The 18552-nt window shown below is 39.1% G+C and overlaps 1 protein-coding gene across 1 annotated transcript in view; it reads left to right on the forward strand.

Moving 5' to 3' along the window:
- The window catches only part of LOC143433640 (zwei Ig domain protein zig-8), a 278892-nt gene extending 260837 nt beyond the window's left edge, over positions 1-18055 (forward strand). The window contains exons 6-7 of the mRNA XM_076911081.1: positions 3781-3920; positions 17837-18055. Of these exons, the coding sequence (XP_076767196.1) occupies positions 3781-3920; positions 17837-17937 (241 nt within the window). The 3' untranslated portion in view covers positions 17938-18055. The remainder of the gene's footprint in view (positions 1-3780; positions 3921-17836) is intronic.
- Positions 18056-18552: the final 497 nt, after the last annotated feature.

The raw sequence follows: 18552 nt of genomic DNA on the forward strand, positions 1-18552 counted from the left end.
TTTAATTAAGTCCTTTTCTTTTTGATATCACGAATCAATTCATAGGATTTTGCAGCAGCTTTTAAGTACACGCTTTCTACTTTGATTCGTTTTTTCTTCTCAATTTAACGCGATCGGCGCAAATGTTCAACGTTTTTCGGTGGAACTGCTTTGAGAGAGATTCGATGAATTTCACATTGTTAATCTCGTTAACTTGGTTAACAGACTGAAAAAACTAGTTTCGTTGAAAATCAAGTTTCGCGAAAATTGCACGGAGAATCGTAATTAAATGTTTGTTGCAATCAATTGCTTAAATTAAAGGATATCGAATTTACTTGATTTTGAATTCGAAATAACATGATTTACTCGTCGAACATCCGATATCGCTTTCTATTACGAGGAAAACCATTTTTTAGTTTTAAAACTCTAATAATATTAAATGTAGTACAATGTATGGGCAAAACTTGTGTTTTAAAATCGATTCAGGAGCAGATTATGTCACTATTCGATTAATACAAGGTTTAGGTCATCCGTTGAATCTCCGGATTTAAAATTAATTTACAGAGATTCAGAAATTTGTACATTTATCAGTCAATAAAATTATCTACATGTTCTCTGTTATTGTAAATATCATTTAATACTAATTCTAAAAAAAGTGTGTAAAGTATTTCTTTATATTGTACTATTTGTCTCATAATTTTACAGTAAATCTTATTATCTCGAAATAAATCTTTTATAATAAAATTAAAGCACTTTGTCCGTTAAAAATTGTAGACTATCATGCACTGCCTTAATTTTTAATTTTGCAAGGAAATTTGCAAAATTAAAATAAAATTACCACACGACTATCTTGTACGCTCATCACTGTATGTAATCACAAATTTCTTCTTTGAACTCTACTTAATATTCTATTAAAATTATAGTAATAAATGATGAATTATAATTTTACTTCTCGAAACACGATTCCTTATGTGTTTGGTATGACCTGGGAAGTTGAGGGTAGTGGATAGTGGATATCGTTCGGATGAATACGAGGATAAAGGATAATTTAATTTAGTACAATAGAAGAACGAATTTAGTAGAGAGATATAATTAAATTTTTTTCTCTGCATTTAATATTAAATTACAGTTATGATAATAAATGATGAATAATGCCTATTGTTCTATTAGATTCGTGCGATGTGTATTGAACCACCCTTTACCATCATTTTCGTCGTAAACAATATTTTTAGCACTCTCATTCTTCCCTTCATTTTCCAACACGTAAGAAATCGCGTTCTCAAAAGTAAAATTCATTTTCAACGAATTCAAGTGCGATGAATGATGACGAGACTAATTTTCAAGATCTTCTCGATAAGATGTCCCTATTCGCCACCGTCAACGAAATTGATCTCGTCATACGAAGGAGGGCAGTCTTCCTCTTTCTAATTTAATGTTGTCACAGCAGAGGGAAAAGTAGTACGCGTAGAAGGAAAATTTCTAGAAGTTCTCGTCGGCATGCGAGATACACTCGTAAATTCCGTTACGTCATTACCAGAAGGCGCGACCCGTAAATCGAATGAAAGTGTTTCACGTTGAATAGACTATAGCACAGGGCTACGGGTACAGGTTGCTCAAGGCTATCTCTTTTTATCACGTTTTCGAGAAACCAATATCTGACCCAATCCGTTCTTAATTCGAGTAACACTAATCTATGAATTCTACTGAATACGATGCAGTAATATTGGTATTAAAAATTATACCTATTTCTTACGTAACTCGGATTTCTTTTTACCGGTAGATGTGTACGTCAGATGCGTACGATTGGAAGTGACTGTATTTAGTATCATTATTTATTATTAAATAACTGTGCAACGTGTTTATATCGTGCCAATGAGACATGTGGAATTGAAATCATTGCTCCATTTACGCAACCCATCTCAGGCATTTCTAAAAAATTAACCATATCTTAATTCTCAATCATAATTCGTGCTTGTATTGCGTTTGTGAAATTCACGATGCGAGAGGAGATAGTGCGATCGAACGACCAACGTTTGTGCGTTGCACTGTAGCGACGAAGATGTTTTAAGAAGGCGTGTTGTAGGCTAACGGAGTACTGGATGAGCGGTCGATCTGTCACGAGCAGACGCTTCACGAAGGGTGCAACTTGATTTACACTCTCTTCTTTTACTGTTCGCCAGGGAAAAGAGTACTATTCTTGGGTTGAAGGGGAAACAGCTTGGGAAACACTTCGAGGGAATGAAGATGGAAAATGATTTTTCTGGCTGGCCATAAGAAATATTAAATTCCTTTTTCCTCTGTATTTATTGTATTATATTATATGTAACGTATTTTTTACACAGCTAGAGGTCCGTATCCCCTTGTTGCACATTTTTATATCGTATCCCCGTTAAGTATCAATGTCAACGACAAGTGTTGCACTCTCGACTGTCAAAATATATAAGATTTGTATCATATTACTGGATGATACGCGTGATACGATGATACGCAGCCTGAAAGTTTTCATTTATTATAAAAATAAATAAATAATAAAGTGTGGCGACTACGATTCCGCAACTACGTAGCTTAGAATTTTTTTTAGAGCTCGTAAATTTTCCGTCCGAAAACTACAATACGTTTCCACGGCTCAGCGCAGGTCTGATCGCGCGCCATCCTACCTAATCTTTACATCCGTCTGGTTAGTGTCCGTTTTTAAGAATCCCTAGAATCAAGCACTAGACTTTCGTTTATTTATGACCAATTTCCGTTCCATCCGCGGTTTCAAACAACGATATTTTCGCCCTCGCATCAGTTCAATTCATGCAATTCGTTTAGAGCAATTCATCTAGAACAGTTAAGTGGTACAAGAACGCGTAGCTAGTATTATGTGTGTTAATACTATCGTTATTGTTTGTACAGGATACATTATTAAAATTGGAAGCAAAAACTGAGTGTGTATTAGTTTTTCACCCGTACGCCTCAGAAGAATGGATAAAGAATGCAGGAGACGCTGATTATTCAGAAATTAATTTGTCCAATCGATTTGATGAGTCTAAGTTTATTCGTTCGTGCTCTTTTACAGTATCCGTGATATTCGTGGTATTATCTATTTTCAAAGTTTGTCCTTTATTCGTGTTTTTCATGTTGAATCTAAATTAGATCTGTTTTGTGTTAGCCGGAGTAGGAGATGGTTTAACACGTTCACGCCGGGGTGACCCACCGGTGGGTCACACTTGACTGTTCCCTGGGGCGGCGTCACCCACCGGTGGGTCACACTTGACTGTTCCGTGGGGTGGCGTGACCCATTCGTGGGTCACGCGTTTTCAGAAAATTAGTCGTTAAAAAACACAAGTGCTTGATGCAAGAAATGTGCGCTCAAAAAAAACGTAGATTTTCGCTCCGGCGTGTACGTGTTAAACTATTGGAATCTAATGTCTGTGTTTTGTTTTTTGAGTTTTGGAGTTGTTTTTAAGAGTCGCGCCGCCGAGGCGCCGAACGTCAATGGATCCTATTGTTTGGTCTTTAAGAACTGAACACATATCTACATACTGAAATATATGACACTACTTCAACTTCTAATTAGAATACATTACCGTTTAACACTTTCTATATTTCTACTAATGTCGAAACTGAAATCTATACAAAATTTCACCGCTACTCCTCGTGACAAATGAATGACCCAGAAGCAAAACATTTTTTAAAAACAAATTCCTTGATCGAGTAAGTTCGCGAGACCGGCCGGAAGACGCTACGAATGACAGAACAATATTAACTTCGGCATTCCGTTTTCTACAAAAGATCGTCCTCTGCTTTCTGTTCCAGCGTGAAGACGGACATGGCCCCCACCAACGCGATATCCAGGCTCTACATTGCGAACGCGAACAAAAAGGACAGTGGAAATTACAGTTGTGCCCTGACGGATGTGGCTGCCGCCACCACGGTTTCTATCCACGTGTTAAATGGTACGTACTCGCGATTGTTTAGTTCGGCCATTCGATTATTTCCAACCTTACTGGTTTTGAACTGGTGCATACTGCTTTATGGTAAATCCTTTTTAATCGAATTTCTTGTTACCATTATAGATACTTATGATTAAATCTCATACTTGACACGTTAAAGAAAATTAATTAGCGTGATGGTAAAGTTGGTATTTCTAATAATAACTGACAATCTTCATTTTTATATAGAGGCATTTATCATAAATATTTTTATTGTTTGAAGCTCTCATTCTCTTTTCTTCTATAAGTTAGCGAATGATACTTCTTTTATATTGAATAATCAAACTATTTGGTAATATCAATATTTGACAAGTGCATTTATTTTAATATGCTATTCAAAAGTTTTTAAATTTTAGATTAGGAAATTGGTTTAGAAATGTGGTAAAAAGTTTCTGTAGCGAATTTGAGTACGTATCAATTAAATTGTGATATGAAATTTATTGCATGGCAAGTTTAAAATATATTTGAAATAATTATTATAAACGTGCATAAACATACGCAGTCTAGTTATAGCACGGTGTACGAATATTGCCCAAGTGTCTAAATTAATAACAAATTGATGACTAGTAGTTGTAACTGTTGCACTGCTATGCATCGAATTTGTTGCATTGGTAAGAAAAACAGATATATGTTTATTGGAACTTTACTACTATACCGCGTTACTCCAGTATCATAATTTGAACAACAAAACTAACTTGTTCCTTGCAAAATTCATTAGACAACTTGTTGCCACTCTGCAGGAAGACTTTGTTAGAATTTATAACTTGAAAGTTACAAAATTTTGGTAATAGGATCAGTTGCATGGTGGAAGCAACTTCTAGCAACGAAACAAGAATACTGTTGCGTTAGAATGCTAAAGACAACTTTTTTTTTGTTGATTAAGCATTGAATGATTACTTGTAGAAGGAAGAGTTTTCAAGAGATCCAACTCTAAATTTCCTTGTATCAGCAATATAATCATATTTGGTTGATATTGGTGTTGGTACACTGTTTTGGATTTGGAATAAATTAATATTTGGATAGTTTAGTAGTTGGGTTAATGTTTAGTTTAATACTTAGTTAAATACATTATTTTACATTTTTACAAGCTTGTATACTAAAAATTGAACCAGCCATAAGCCAATCAGTTTGCTGTTTCTTCTTCGGTGTAGAGGTGGTCGATAGCCGGTAGAGTAGGGATAGAACCCCGGAAAGATCCGTTAGGGTAACGCTTGGGGCCAGGCGGTCGAGCGGCGTATTAAATTAGGTGTATTGGGTCTATGGAACGTCATTAGTTGTTGAGTTAAGGCATTATAGGTGCGAATTGTTACAAATTCCAAAATAATCTTTAAGGTCATAATCCCTGTACTTGGAAAAATTTAAGTAATAGCAACAAAGTTAAGTAATATTTGGAAGTCCTCAAAAGTAGCTAGTTAATAGAGAGCAAGAAATCGTGCTATACGTAATGAACAACAATATATTTCTTCAAGTATGAAACCAGATTTTTCTGTTTATACCTTTTTTCTTTATGAAACAGAGGAAACTGGGAAAAAGTAGAGGCTAACTTTGCCGGTGAATTCCGCAAAATTTCAGCAACGTTGAAAAATTTGAGCGACGAAAGCGTTGAGAAACACGAAGCGGGTTTTAGCTTGATTGTTTAGCGTGTTTGCGCTGCGTAATTTTTCAAAACTACAGTAGATAGTTAGTGATTGTAGAATTTTTTAATTCTTTGTAACTGAGATATCTGTTTGTGTTGACGTGAAAGAAATTTTAAACATTCCATAAATGTACAATTTATACATTTTATATTTGCGAAAGTAATAAAATGTTGAAGATATGTTTTGTATGATGAATCCACATGAAGCTATATAAATATTAAATTGCAATTGATTATTACTTCGTTTTAAAAAGCATATCTATTGTATACATTGTTTGTAAATAAATGCGACTGAAAACATCTCGGATTAAATGGGTAAAACAGTGTAATCCAAAAGTTCCAAACGGATAGTTGTTTTTCGCAACTCGATTTGCAGAGAGATTGTGCAGCAGCCTTAGAAAGGAAGACTTTAGGAAGACCCCACACTGAAAGACTTAATCTTCTAACACGAGACGAGGATCGTCCAATAGCGTTGTGTCGTTTCTCGTTTCGCCATTGTTACTTATCCCTACTTTCCCGTGCTGAAACTGTTCAATATGAAATAGTCGTTCTATGCAATTGAATTCTCGTCGCTAATAAACACTTTGAAATTGTCGAGGATGGTTCTTCCGTAGCATTAGGATATTCTATAGGAGTTTGGTGCTCAAACGAATAATCAAGTTATTGAACACTCGAATGAAAAGATATTGATTTAGTGCCCTATACCTTCAAAAGGATTAGAAGAGTGTTTCCAAGTTCGTATTTGTTAATTAATACATAGATTAATATTGTAAATTGAAATTTGATGTAGAGCACTTGGGACATTTATGTTATTATATATTTAATTATATTCAAGAACGAATTAAGTTATTTTTGTTATTACATAGTATATGAATGTTTATTTTATGGAAATGCGATTTGATTCTTACAAATATTGGTTAAAAGTAAGATTTTGGAAGAATATCCAAAGACAACCCGAGGAATTACTAATCAAGCTGGATTGTGTGATATTACTTAGTTACTACGTACTATATTTAAAAAAATGGGCCAAGGATATATGTGTCTTTTAACGACATGCTGGATGTACTATTCATTACTGCGCATATTGCGTTATGTTTATCCTCTAGACTGCGTCAAATTTTCGACATCTGTCTTTTGTCTCCGTAATACCCCTTTTCTCCTTATTTATATTGAATTTGAGAACCCATTTTCTCACACGAGAACGCCGTTTCTGTATAATTTTTATAAAAATCTATAATTTTACAACTAATAATGTAATATATTAATTAAAATTGTTCATGAAGATTGTGCTTGAGACTTTATTTATATCAAATATTGTCCTTAATAATTTTTTTTCATTCTTTCTTCCTTGTTTACCTCTGATTTTAACTTCCCAATATGATTCTACTTCTCTTAACTCGAGTCAAACACTTTTATTTTAGAGTTTAATTATGTATTCAATTAGTTGCTTCTATGATACGTTTCCTCTAAGAAATCGGTATACACTCGAATTAATTTATATATAAAGCAGGACAGAAACGGAAGAATGGAAAACGAAAAGTAAATCCTTTTAAGCACGAAAATGCACATTCGATAAACGTGAGAAACGTAGGAATTTATTTTTAATACAACTTTCCAGGACCTTGATCGTTCGTGCCACGAATTCTGCACTCTTATCAAATATATTAATTCGTAACGTATTCCTTATAATTTCATGCATGACTTCAATGCACACTTGTTATTCCCTGATTAACGCATCGATATTAAGTTCTTGAGGTAAGCATTTTACTATATGCGGCTAAAAACAATATAATTAAAGGATAGCAAGTGCTCATTGTCGAAACTTGCATTACACACACATTACAAGCATATTATGTTCAATAAGTACAATTACCCCACAACATAGTCCAGATTCCCACGAAAGATCGTTCCAAGGCATTCTCAGTAGAATCAAATAAGACTGCAGATTATTTTCTTCGAATGGTTTTCCAATCGTAGACGGTCGTTAGTTACGTAAACGTCTGTAGAAGAATGAAAATCGGGATGAAACGGGGATCTGTGAACAGAAATCGAGCGAATAGTCATCGGTAGAATTACCGCGAGCCGATCTCGCGTTCCTCGATTATTCATCCGTGTTCGCGGCTTGGTTTTCATAAGCGGAATAAAAAAGACGATGCGGAAAAGTATAAATTGAGGAAGGAAAGCGGGCGAAAGAGATGATAGACAGCGAGGCAGTTGGAAAGCAATGGAAAATCAATTATCGATCGCGCAAAAGGGTGGAAAATTATATTGATATAGGCGGCGTACGCCAAGGGTAGCTATATTATAACCTTTTGTTCTCCTTCGAGCATCCCCAAACACCGTTATCAGTAGGAAACAGAGCCTCCTGAATTCGCTATAACTTGGAGCATATACGGTCCCCAGACTCGATAGATGACCTCCTTGATAAACTGCTAAGCACACCTCATGTATATTTCCACCTTCTCTTTGAACCTTCTCTTTGATTCGTACGGACGTATTGCTCCTTCATTGGATTATCGTAGATGATGCGAAGATCATTCGACCGTTAATTAATTCTTGCCTCAATCGTATTTCATTAATACAGTCGAGTTGAAGTTTCATTTTTGTCCCTCGGTCTATTAAAATTCCTCGCAGATCTACACCCCTCAAATTTCCGTTTTTTATATTTACTTGATCCTTTTGCTCGCTTCGAACGTTTACACCAGTTTGAACAATTAACAATTCTACTCTTATATCACTTCATCGCCTATATCCTTCCTCATCGCAAGTATATTTACGTATACCCATGACAACAAGTCCCGAGACACGTCGCCTCTGATTTGTAAAGTGCGAAGGGGCAGGCCCTTTGTATCGTCAAGTTTGAAATTTATTCTCCCGGCCGTTCGTTCGTCCCCGCCAGCCGTCCTTTCTCGCACAGCCCTCCCCCCCCCCCCCTCCCTTCCGGTTTCCGGTCCTCAAGGTAACAGCAGTGTTTCGTATGCGGTTGGTCCCCCTTTTATGGAAAAGTTCCTCGAGAAATATTCAGGTCGACCTATTTCCTTCTTCGTGTCCTCCCGTTTCGACTTCACCGCTTTTTCTTCTCCAAGCCTTACCACCCAGCCTTTTTCTCGTTTCTTACCCTTTTTCGCGACGAACGCTTCTTCCAAAGACCAGAGATATCCCGTTTCACCTTGCCCTTTGAAACCTCTGCCACTCGTGATCTGGCAAAAGTTCGTCTCACGGTGAAACGACGCGTACGCCAATCTCTTGACCATTCCTTGGTCATAGGTAGATCGCTTGTCTCCGTTTACGGCGAAAAATATCGATGCATAAAAGACTGGGTGCTCCTCTACGTCGTATCCTCGGGTTCCTTTCCAACGAGCTGCTTTGCCTGGAATAATCGATGCGCTCTGTTATTTGTGCGACATGGCGTGTAAGTGGACGCTGTTTGCTGCCTTTCGCTACTTACACTTCCATCTTTGCGCGTACATACGCATCACTTTTTGCGATACTTTGTTCTTTGATTCTGCGGGAAATGAATTAGTTGGCGATAGAGTTAAGAGACACGAGGACTGAATCGAAAACGGACTCGAGCAAGAATGGTCGAAGTTTCATCGACGTGTATGCGATTTAAAAAACAGATTCAATTAATGCAATCTCAAAGGTAAATATGCATCCTCATATATTGTTGTAATACGTGTATCGAGTTCTCTTTGAAGTTTTCTTATACAGACAGAATTATAGGTAGTAAAGAATTTGCATTTGTTTTTTGAAGAAAAGAGAAGGTTTTAACTAAGCTATTAGACGATTATATTTATAGAATATAAATTATTTAAAAATTTGAAACTTAATAGCATATATAGGACACGAAACTTTAAGTAAAACAACATTAAGTAAAATAAGCTGTAACAAGTATTCCAATATGCAGAACCAATTCCAGAAAGAAATATTCAATATCCGATTTCATTCTGGTTCCATTCGTATTACAGCCGTTGTTGAAATCTAAGAATTCGCGTGACCTGCATCGCAAGCAAATTACATGCTGCCAGCGAGCGGCAAACGACACCGCTCAAAACTCGTAGAGCTGAACCCGCCGTTTTCCCTTGGAACAACGTAAGCTCCGATAACTTTTGTATCCAAACGAAAATCGCGTGTAAGTCGACGAGGCTCGCGTCCCTATGCAGCGTACCGCTAAACGCGGGCTTTGGATCGAAGGATCGGAGGGGCTTTTCAAGTTTCACCGAGGGGTTCAACTACTTTCCGCCATAGGTTCGCGCGGTTCAGCCGGCGCAAGTATCGGAACTTTCACGACGGAGGTGTCGTGCATTATTTACCACGGATTACCATGAATCAGCTCGTCGAGGCAATTCGATCATATCCCTGGTGAAGCTTCCGACTTTTCCTTATCCTTCCTTATTTTCCGAATCTAGCGTTCTGTCGTACAGGGTTGCCACGTAATTTTTTCACCGTGCATCGCTCATCCCTTATACGTTATCTGTGCTGCGTGATCTTAATCTATAGTCGAACAGAATGATGTGCACATACTATATACATAAATACACACATTGTGTAATTTAGTTGGTTAATTTTTTTGTCTGCCAGTATCATTACTTTAACTAGGATTTCAAAATCTCGTTCTTATTAGTTAGTCAACTGGACATATTTCTCCATGTTAATTGCTTATGGAAAAAGGCACGGCAATATGAAAAGCTGAGTATTTGCAGCAGATAAATTAAGGTGTACAATCATGTTCAATTCTCAGAAAAGCCCAATGAGTATAAAGATTTTGCAAAGAGTATTACGAAAAAAGATTGAAAGCAGCTAGTTGTTTCTCTTCAACTCAAACTGAGACTGACTCACGTCCATACGCATACCCTTATGTCACTTGATTTCCATGCATTCCCTTGTTTTACAAAGATTCGGCCAAGTTTTGTCCAGTAACGGATACGTTACTGAATTTCGCACCTCTGAGTCTTCTTAAAGCCTCGGTAATATAATAGTATTCGAAAGTTCCCGTCACGATCCAAGTTCGGAATACATCGTAAACCCGTACGACGTGTACCATGACCAGGAGGAGGCGCGAGAGCGATGAGTATTCGAGACGCGCAGAACGGAGAGTTATTACCTCGGGTGTTGTATGCAGGTAACTACAAGGGTGACCATAATGCTGGAAGTAATGCGAATTTGCTTGACAAGTAGTCGGACAGTCGCGGAGCGCATTCGAAATCAGTTTTGGTTCGACTCGACGCGGTCGTCCTGAAATTCCGGCGACGTTCTACGTCTGGCCGCCCCGTTGGAACGCCTCGTCAAATATCTCTGCTACGTGTGCCCATCTACGATGACCAAGGCGCGTTCCGTCGTGAGAACGCTGTTGCAGTTGGTAAACGGGGTGCGGCGGGACGCGCGAATTAACGATTGTCCGCGCGAGTCATCACCAGCCGTCCTGGCAAATGTAATCACCGTGGAACATTTTCCCGCTGAAAATCGAGGCACGGAATTTCTATCGCTGACCTCCGTCGCATTTTCGGCAAGATCGCCGTTTTAGCGAAAACCAGGGTGCACGCGAGCGGACTGTGGATACGACAGGAATCGACTGTGACTGAATACGTTAGCATGGAATTCGAACCCTCCGAGTCTTCGTCCTAAATTCTATAGACATTGTTAGCGTTTCGGGTGTCTGGATGCGGATTTAAAATAATTCTTAGTGGAGTGAATCGATCGTGCGTTTTTAGACAGAACAGTCTTGCTTCTATAATAAATAGCTGGAATAGATGGGATCGCGAAATGAAGGAAATTAATTATACTTTACAAGTAGTATCGTAAAGTATGATATGCGTGGACGACAGAACGTTTAGAAGGCAGTAAATAATGTGACTACGTGCGACTGAGGAACAGATGCGTATGGGGAGCGAAAGAGTCAGTATTTAACGAATAATGATAGAGGAGAAATCGAGGAGTATTTAAGCGTTCAGCGAGCGAGTTATAGTAGAGTGTCTAGTAACTAAGACTGCTAGTTAATAAAGTACATATTTATTTATTAACAATATCGGAACACCCGGATTGAGATTTTCCTACAATTTTTAGTGCTCGTCCGGGATTATGAAATTTGCTGCTACAGTATTTTTTTCAAAATTTCATTGTAATTTTCAGAAACATTAAATTTTTGTGTTTCTGAATATTTAAAAATTTTTGAACCAGTATAAAAAATATGTATTTTTTTCGAAAAATCGACAGTTTATATTATAGAATGTACATATAGCTTTAATACAGAATATGTAAATATGGTCGACGTTTATTGTTTTGGTCTTTCATAAATTTGTGGCGGCACTCGCCACTAGAGGGACAGCACCGTTTACACTTTCCTGAAAGTACCCGATGATCCATCCTTTCCAATATATAGAAGTTCTGAACTGTCCCTAATATCCAAGCGTCTAAGGCAGGGCCTGCTAGGTAGCCGCACTGATGAGTCCACTAGCAGGCCCAGGACGAAACGTTCTTCCCCTCTCTTTTCCTTCCTTCTTTCTCCCTACATCTTTACAGCACAGCAAACCGAAGCAGCGCAGCCGCTTCAAATTTCTTGAAAATCAAAGTACTTTCGATGTTTTAAAAGAGTAATCTTTTCGTCGACATATTGGCTCCTGTCACGAATGGCGCTATCTATAGACTGTAGGACGAGATTAATTACGTGGTAATGCATATTGTGCAAATATTATCATAGTACGTTACGCAACACGGCTAATATACAAAGGGTAACCATACGCTGTTTGTCGTGGATATTGTTGTACAGGTGTGAGGACAAACGACTAAGATCACAGATGCATCCCCGATTGGATGCCAAAACTGGAGTGGTTTTTATACCACTACATCAAAATTCTTTTTTACAAGTAACATATATTAATTGAATGTGACTTAACCCGAAGACAAAGTGTACGCGATATCTTATACATACACTATTTGCCTGGAGGTGTTGCTGATATTTTCCATCTTTTGCTTCCTCTTTATTCGTTGCAATTCCTCCCTGTATGATGTGTCAACGCTATCCTCATCTATCGTTCTCTCGATTTATCGCAAACTTCTCTCGAAACAAGCCAATTCGAAAGCAAATGAGAGAATAGTATCGTCCCGTCTACAGTGTTTCATGAATGAATTCGCCTGCAATTCGAGCTGCCTTGTAATGAATCGTTTCGCGATTATTATTACCGCGTTAATCAACCCGCGGTTTGCCTCGAGCGTAATTCGAGCAAAGGGTAAACGCCGTTTGCTAATAGTTTACGAGTTTAATCCATTCATCGCTAGGCAAATTTAGAGTCTTGTAACGCAAAGTATAAGATTTCTCGTAGCTGACAGTTTTGGTACAAATTGGTTAACAATGGTGCAGAAATGAAAACGAAGAAGACGAAGGCTTGGCAGCGATCATTAATACCACGTAATAACATGCAATGATACCTAGAAAAAAGAAAAAGTTACGTGGCGTTTCCATTGGAGTTGAGCGCGCAAACAACAAAAGGAATGGCGCAACGCGAAAGAAACGAAAGGAACTCGAGCCACAGCAATCTGTGCTCTGGGTCTACAAACTGCGGGATCCATGCCCGAAACGCCGGTTTCCCGGTTGCAGGCCCGTAAAGATAATTGCCGACCGCGCACCGGAACGCTCGAACAAGAGGCACACGCTCGGGAAGAGTCAAGTGGGATAGGGCGGATAGTTCGCAATTCCGCGGAAAAATGGAAGCAAAAACGTAATGAAAGTCGAGAAGAGAAAACGAGTTGGGTGTAATAAGCGGTTCGAGAGAAAGCAAGAAAAAAATAGAGGTGGAGGAAGGGCAGGTAAAAGAAAAGACAAAGTGAGACCGAAAAATGGGTGAGGCGGGAGGGGGCTGAAACTACGGGCTGAAAGAAGAAAAGGAGCAGCGGCGAGAGAGAGAGAGAGAGAGAGAGAGAGAGAGAGAGAGAGAGAGCCTCGTTCTCGAAAATGAGCAGTTCTTGGCCCAGTTAACGCCTATGAGGAGACAAGCGACTGGCTATGGAGTGGCGCGCCGTTTGGCCCTGGCATGAAGGCGAGGTTAGGGAGGTTATTTCGCGGGATGTCACGCCCGACCCATTAATAACCCCTAGCCGCAAGCTCTCGAGGGCTGCGGTGTCCCCCCCCCCCCCCCCTCTCTCTCTCTCTCTCTCTCTCTCTCTCTCTCTCTCTGTCTCTTCTTGTCGGCTTCTCCTTTAGAGTCATGGTCCCTCCCGCCCCTTCATTCTCTCTCACGGCCGGTCTGGTACGCGCCAGAACGAGGACAGAGACGTTGGGGGCGAGGACGGGCGTGAGGAGTTTGCAAAGCTCTCTTCGCGAGACGTAGTTAACGGAAGCGGCGCACGCGGTCATGTATAATAGACAGAAGGAATCTCCAGAGGATGCCCGACAGCTCATTTCGCATACGGCTTTTTTTCAGTGACTCCGCGCCGCCGGTTGGCTACGAATGTGTCGCGGGCAACAAACTGTACCGTTGCAGTTTGTTCTGATCCCATGAGAATTTTACTTGACGAGCTAGGGGAGCGTGGCTCTTTGTGCTCACGGAGGCCATGCTGATACGGTGGAACGACGCGACGGGAATTCCTTGATGGGACACTGACAGGGGAGTCTTGATTGACGGAACTTGGAAAGGAACGTGTTCGGTTCATTTTATATGCTATCATTTAGCCGTGTAATTGTTTAATCCTTTTACCCAGTGTACCCTTTCGATCTTTACAGAATTAAAAGTAAATTCTTCACGCAGATGTCTGAAAAATTCGAGAATTTTTACCATCTATTGAGAGCAATATCTAGACGAAAGGAGCAACAAATCGAGGGTCATTATTACTGTGTTAAATTCAAGTCTCAGCAGCCCCTGCTGTTCCATCGCGGTGGGAACAAAACAAAGCGAAACCGAGCAGCAACAAGAGCGCGGCTTGAATTCTAATTGCAGCGGAGCTAGTCGTGGGTTTCCGCATTGACGTTGCAAATAAAATCGTAGCCGGTCCACGAAACAACGGGCCGCAGTTTCACGAGTTTGCTCGCATAGCGAACGTCATCGTCTTTATTAACGGTGTGCTCGCCACTGCGCCACGGCACGCCGCGCCGGCGAATTTAATTCCCGACAATTTGTAATATTGACTGTGCAAATTATTTCCTCGGCCGTGACGAGGTGCTCCGCCGGCTCAACAAGTTCAAGTGCCACTTTCGGGGCTGCCGCGGGTGTTGGCTGCACTTCATGAAATATACAAGATTTTCCGCCACGTCGCGACCTTTGCTTCAACGTCAATGTTTGAAATTCTTATCGCTTAGTAAACTTAACGAGAACTTACTTCGATTGCCTTTTTAATGCAGCTTTCAATTTCCTACGTCATTTTTCATTCGATGGGTGTATAGTCGGTCTTTGATGTTTCGTTTTTTAACGTTGTTAATGGAAAGTATGAACAATACGAGCGTTTTTTCCCTTTCTTTTTAGTTCAGTGAAACATTTCCAACAAGAAAACTCTAATATTTTACTGCTTTTAAATTTGTTTAGCATATTTAGATAATCCAATCGCTCGGTGTCATCGCGGTTCTTCAGTTTTAATTGACGAGTCAGATTCCGCGAAGAAATGTCTGACTTTTGGATGAAATCGATTCTTTTATGGTAGTTAAGAAAATTGGTTCGTTGCCGTAGCTGTGGAAGAAACGGTGGCCGTCAAGGACACGCTGCTCAACGATAGCTCGAGGAAAATCCAATTAACAAGTCGAGGAGGCAAGGCTAATCGCGAGAATTGGCTTACCAGTGTCGGGCGTAAACAGGGTTGTAAATTTTTCTGCGACCCTATAATTGAATCTTGAAGACCGTCTCGGCGCGGCATTCCGCTTTTAAATCGGTCGGCATAAGAGAACGATGACACTTCGAACCATCCTTTCGCCGTTTGAGTTTCAATAAAATACTAATTGGTTCTTTCACCAGACGATTGCATTAAAACCGGTTAATTAATAGCTACTAGAAATTTCACGTTGCTTGCGCAGCAATGAAAGGATTCCTCAACTGTTCTTTCAACGTTGAAACGAGCATCCTTATAATATATTCCTTTTAATGTGATTGGTAGAATTCTGGAAAGCAGAAAATGACTGTATCTGCTATCTTTGTATATCTTTGTACATATATAATATTGTAATTATAATTTAGTAAAAATAAAAAAAAGATGCAACATTAAATAAAATATTAAACAAAACAGAAATCGTTTAACGGCTATAGCTCGCAGTGTACTGGTCTTTCCATCTCTCTAGCTAGCACAAAACTATTTTCTTATTAATCCCACCACCACATACTCATCATCTTGAGATAGCACTCGTCAGCATTTAATTTTCGTCGAACTTTCCCTTTTATAGCCTTCTTACAAAAATACAATCTGCTTCGCAATCCAAACTTGAATACCGCGGAATCATCCATTTTCATCGAAAATATAATATTGAAATTTGAAATTATTTGAAATTAATTACAAATTTGACTTGTAATTGAAAATAATTGTAGGCCATAATCGGTTTATTGTTCATTAAGTAAATCGTTAAGTCGTTGATTCCATTGAACTCATTGAAATTTATTAGTTTTTATTATTGGGACTTGTTTTTGCTTCTAGTGTCTCTTTTTGTATAAAATTTGATTTTAGCCAACCAAAATGGCCGTCCAGAGTGCGGTAAAACACATATCAGCAATCAGCCTCGGGGTGTATGCTCCTAACGGAGCCATTATCCGCACACACTTGGATTCACGATACTTCAATAATCCACAATTTTAATCAGTTAAATATTTGCAAAATATCTATGATTATAGGTTTAGAAGAATAGCAAATTACAGAAGTTTGCTGATCTCCAGAACCTTGACACTGAAGATAAATGTTCTCCGTCTAAAGCAGAGTGGAAAAATAATAATTTACGAAGTTACACTTACGTCTTCCAGAAATATTTTTACAATTTTAAATAATAATTAAAAAAATGTTTAATTTTTATAAGGAAATTGTTGACCATATTCGTTTTTAGGAGATAGATTTACGTCTTTAGAACATATAGAGATTCTTCTGCTTAAACGTGCGGTTCACCATTATTTCCGTGCTCCTCAGAAGAATCAAGCGCACTCTAATTCGTTGCCCTAATTTCTGATGAAATCCGAGGATGACACTATTGCCAACGATTTCTCTGCCGGATTTTGAACGAGATTTCTGGCGAACTCCGTCCCAATGTTTGACGTTGATTTCAATCGCGTCACTTTACGTATTACTACACCGTAAAGTCGAATTAAGAGCGCCTTAAGTCGACCGAGGATGATTACGGATTTGCGAAATAGTAATTCGAGTCACTGCGAGTTCGCGATATTTTGTTCCATCTTTCCTGTACTACATTCCACTACTTCTCCTCCTGTCATTTATTTAATTGCTGAAATCCCACGTTTCTTTTCGGATCGCGACGAACACGGATATCGGGGTTCTCTTGAGATCTCCGTGATATCGATTTTACACCCTTCGCGGGGGTGAAATAATTAAAAAGCTTCGTATCGTTGGCAATGTCTTCCTGCTCGAAATGTACGCTCGAATGTGTATAAATGTAAAGCCGAAGGGATTGCGTAGTAATACTTGGATACGAACTGGTTTTTCGAAATATATGCATATGCACGAAGATAGCAGATACAGATATTTCCTATTTTCCAGAATTCTAATACTAGAGATAGATTACAAAGGTCTCCGTGTAAAACGGTGAATAATATTGTTTTTAGCATTTGAAAATTGGGGAATAATAATTTATAATGTTAAACTTTTAATAATAACCGGAAGCCGGTAATTAGTTATGAAAAGAACTATATGTAAAATCCCGGCACAAGGCAGGTTTAGGAATCTTCTAGGAGTTTCAGTTTAGAGTTGGAAAAATTAGATTCCTGTCAATATTATCATTCCCTCAGCTTACACAATTTCTACATAGGTACTATCGTATCGAATCGTACAAGCTCCTCCTATCTATAATATAAGCTGCAGTCTATCACATTTTCCATATGAGTGGCTTATTATGCGCATTACCTTTGACTACATCCTCTACAATTATCATTTGATCGCTTTATCGAATTCCTGCAGTAAAGCAATGAATAAATTTACTCACGCGCGCACAGTAAAGCATCGACTAAACGCATTAATTGTACCATATGCAATTCGCATATTATATCGCAGTATATCGCAGTATATCGCAGAATATGCAACAAACAATTCAAATGTTTAATTTGATACGTTTCAGGTGAGAATCCAGCCGCTATGCAGCACGGTGGCAGCGCGATCCTGAGTGCAACCTTCGTCCTTATCGTCGCCGCGACGCTGTTGCCATCGCTTTTAAGGTGACCATGATGTCTCAACGATCTTCCGGGCCTGCAGTTCGAATGGTGCTAACTCGCCCCCTCACCCCCTCGGCAAATCGAACGCGAGGAGATGCCGTGGGAGCCGATATAATTGTTCTTTCAGGCCCCCAGGCACACTTCGCACTTTGCACTCGAAATCGATGCTTCCGTCGTGAAACCAGAACGGAAACATCGAAAGACGAAAATCATTTTTACTACGTAACGAAGAAATGATACGGTATGAAAATCACCGATAGATTTCTCCATTGTATACGCAGATAATTATTATATTATGGAAAACGAAGCGAGATGTCCGCGCTGAAGACACACATTTTCCTCTCGTTTCATCTGTTTTCTTTTCAAGCAACTAAATAATTGTAACGCGGAAAACCTCCCCAAGGTAACGAAGTTTCTTCTGTTGTTTGATCGATGTGTTTCTGTTTACCGAAAACTCGCGAAACTCACGGTTTATCCACGTGTGCGCAGGATACTGTACGCACGCAACATCTCTGCGAACCGTTTTTCTTCTCTGGTTTCCAAATCGATATATTTTTATCCGTTCGTCTGATCGTACAACGAACGAATTTTGTAAACGAGATGGAATCAAACGACAGGGGTT

This window comes from Xylocopa sonorina, chromosome 3 (assembly GCF_050948175.1).
Source record: "Xylocopa sonorina isolate GNS202 chromosome 3, iyXylSono1_principal, whole genome shotgun sequence".
In the NCBI taxonomy this organism is placed as follows: Eukaryota; Metazoa; Arthropoda; class Insecta; order Hymenoptera; family Apidae; genus Xylocopa; species Xylocopa sonorina.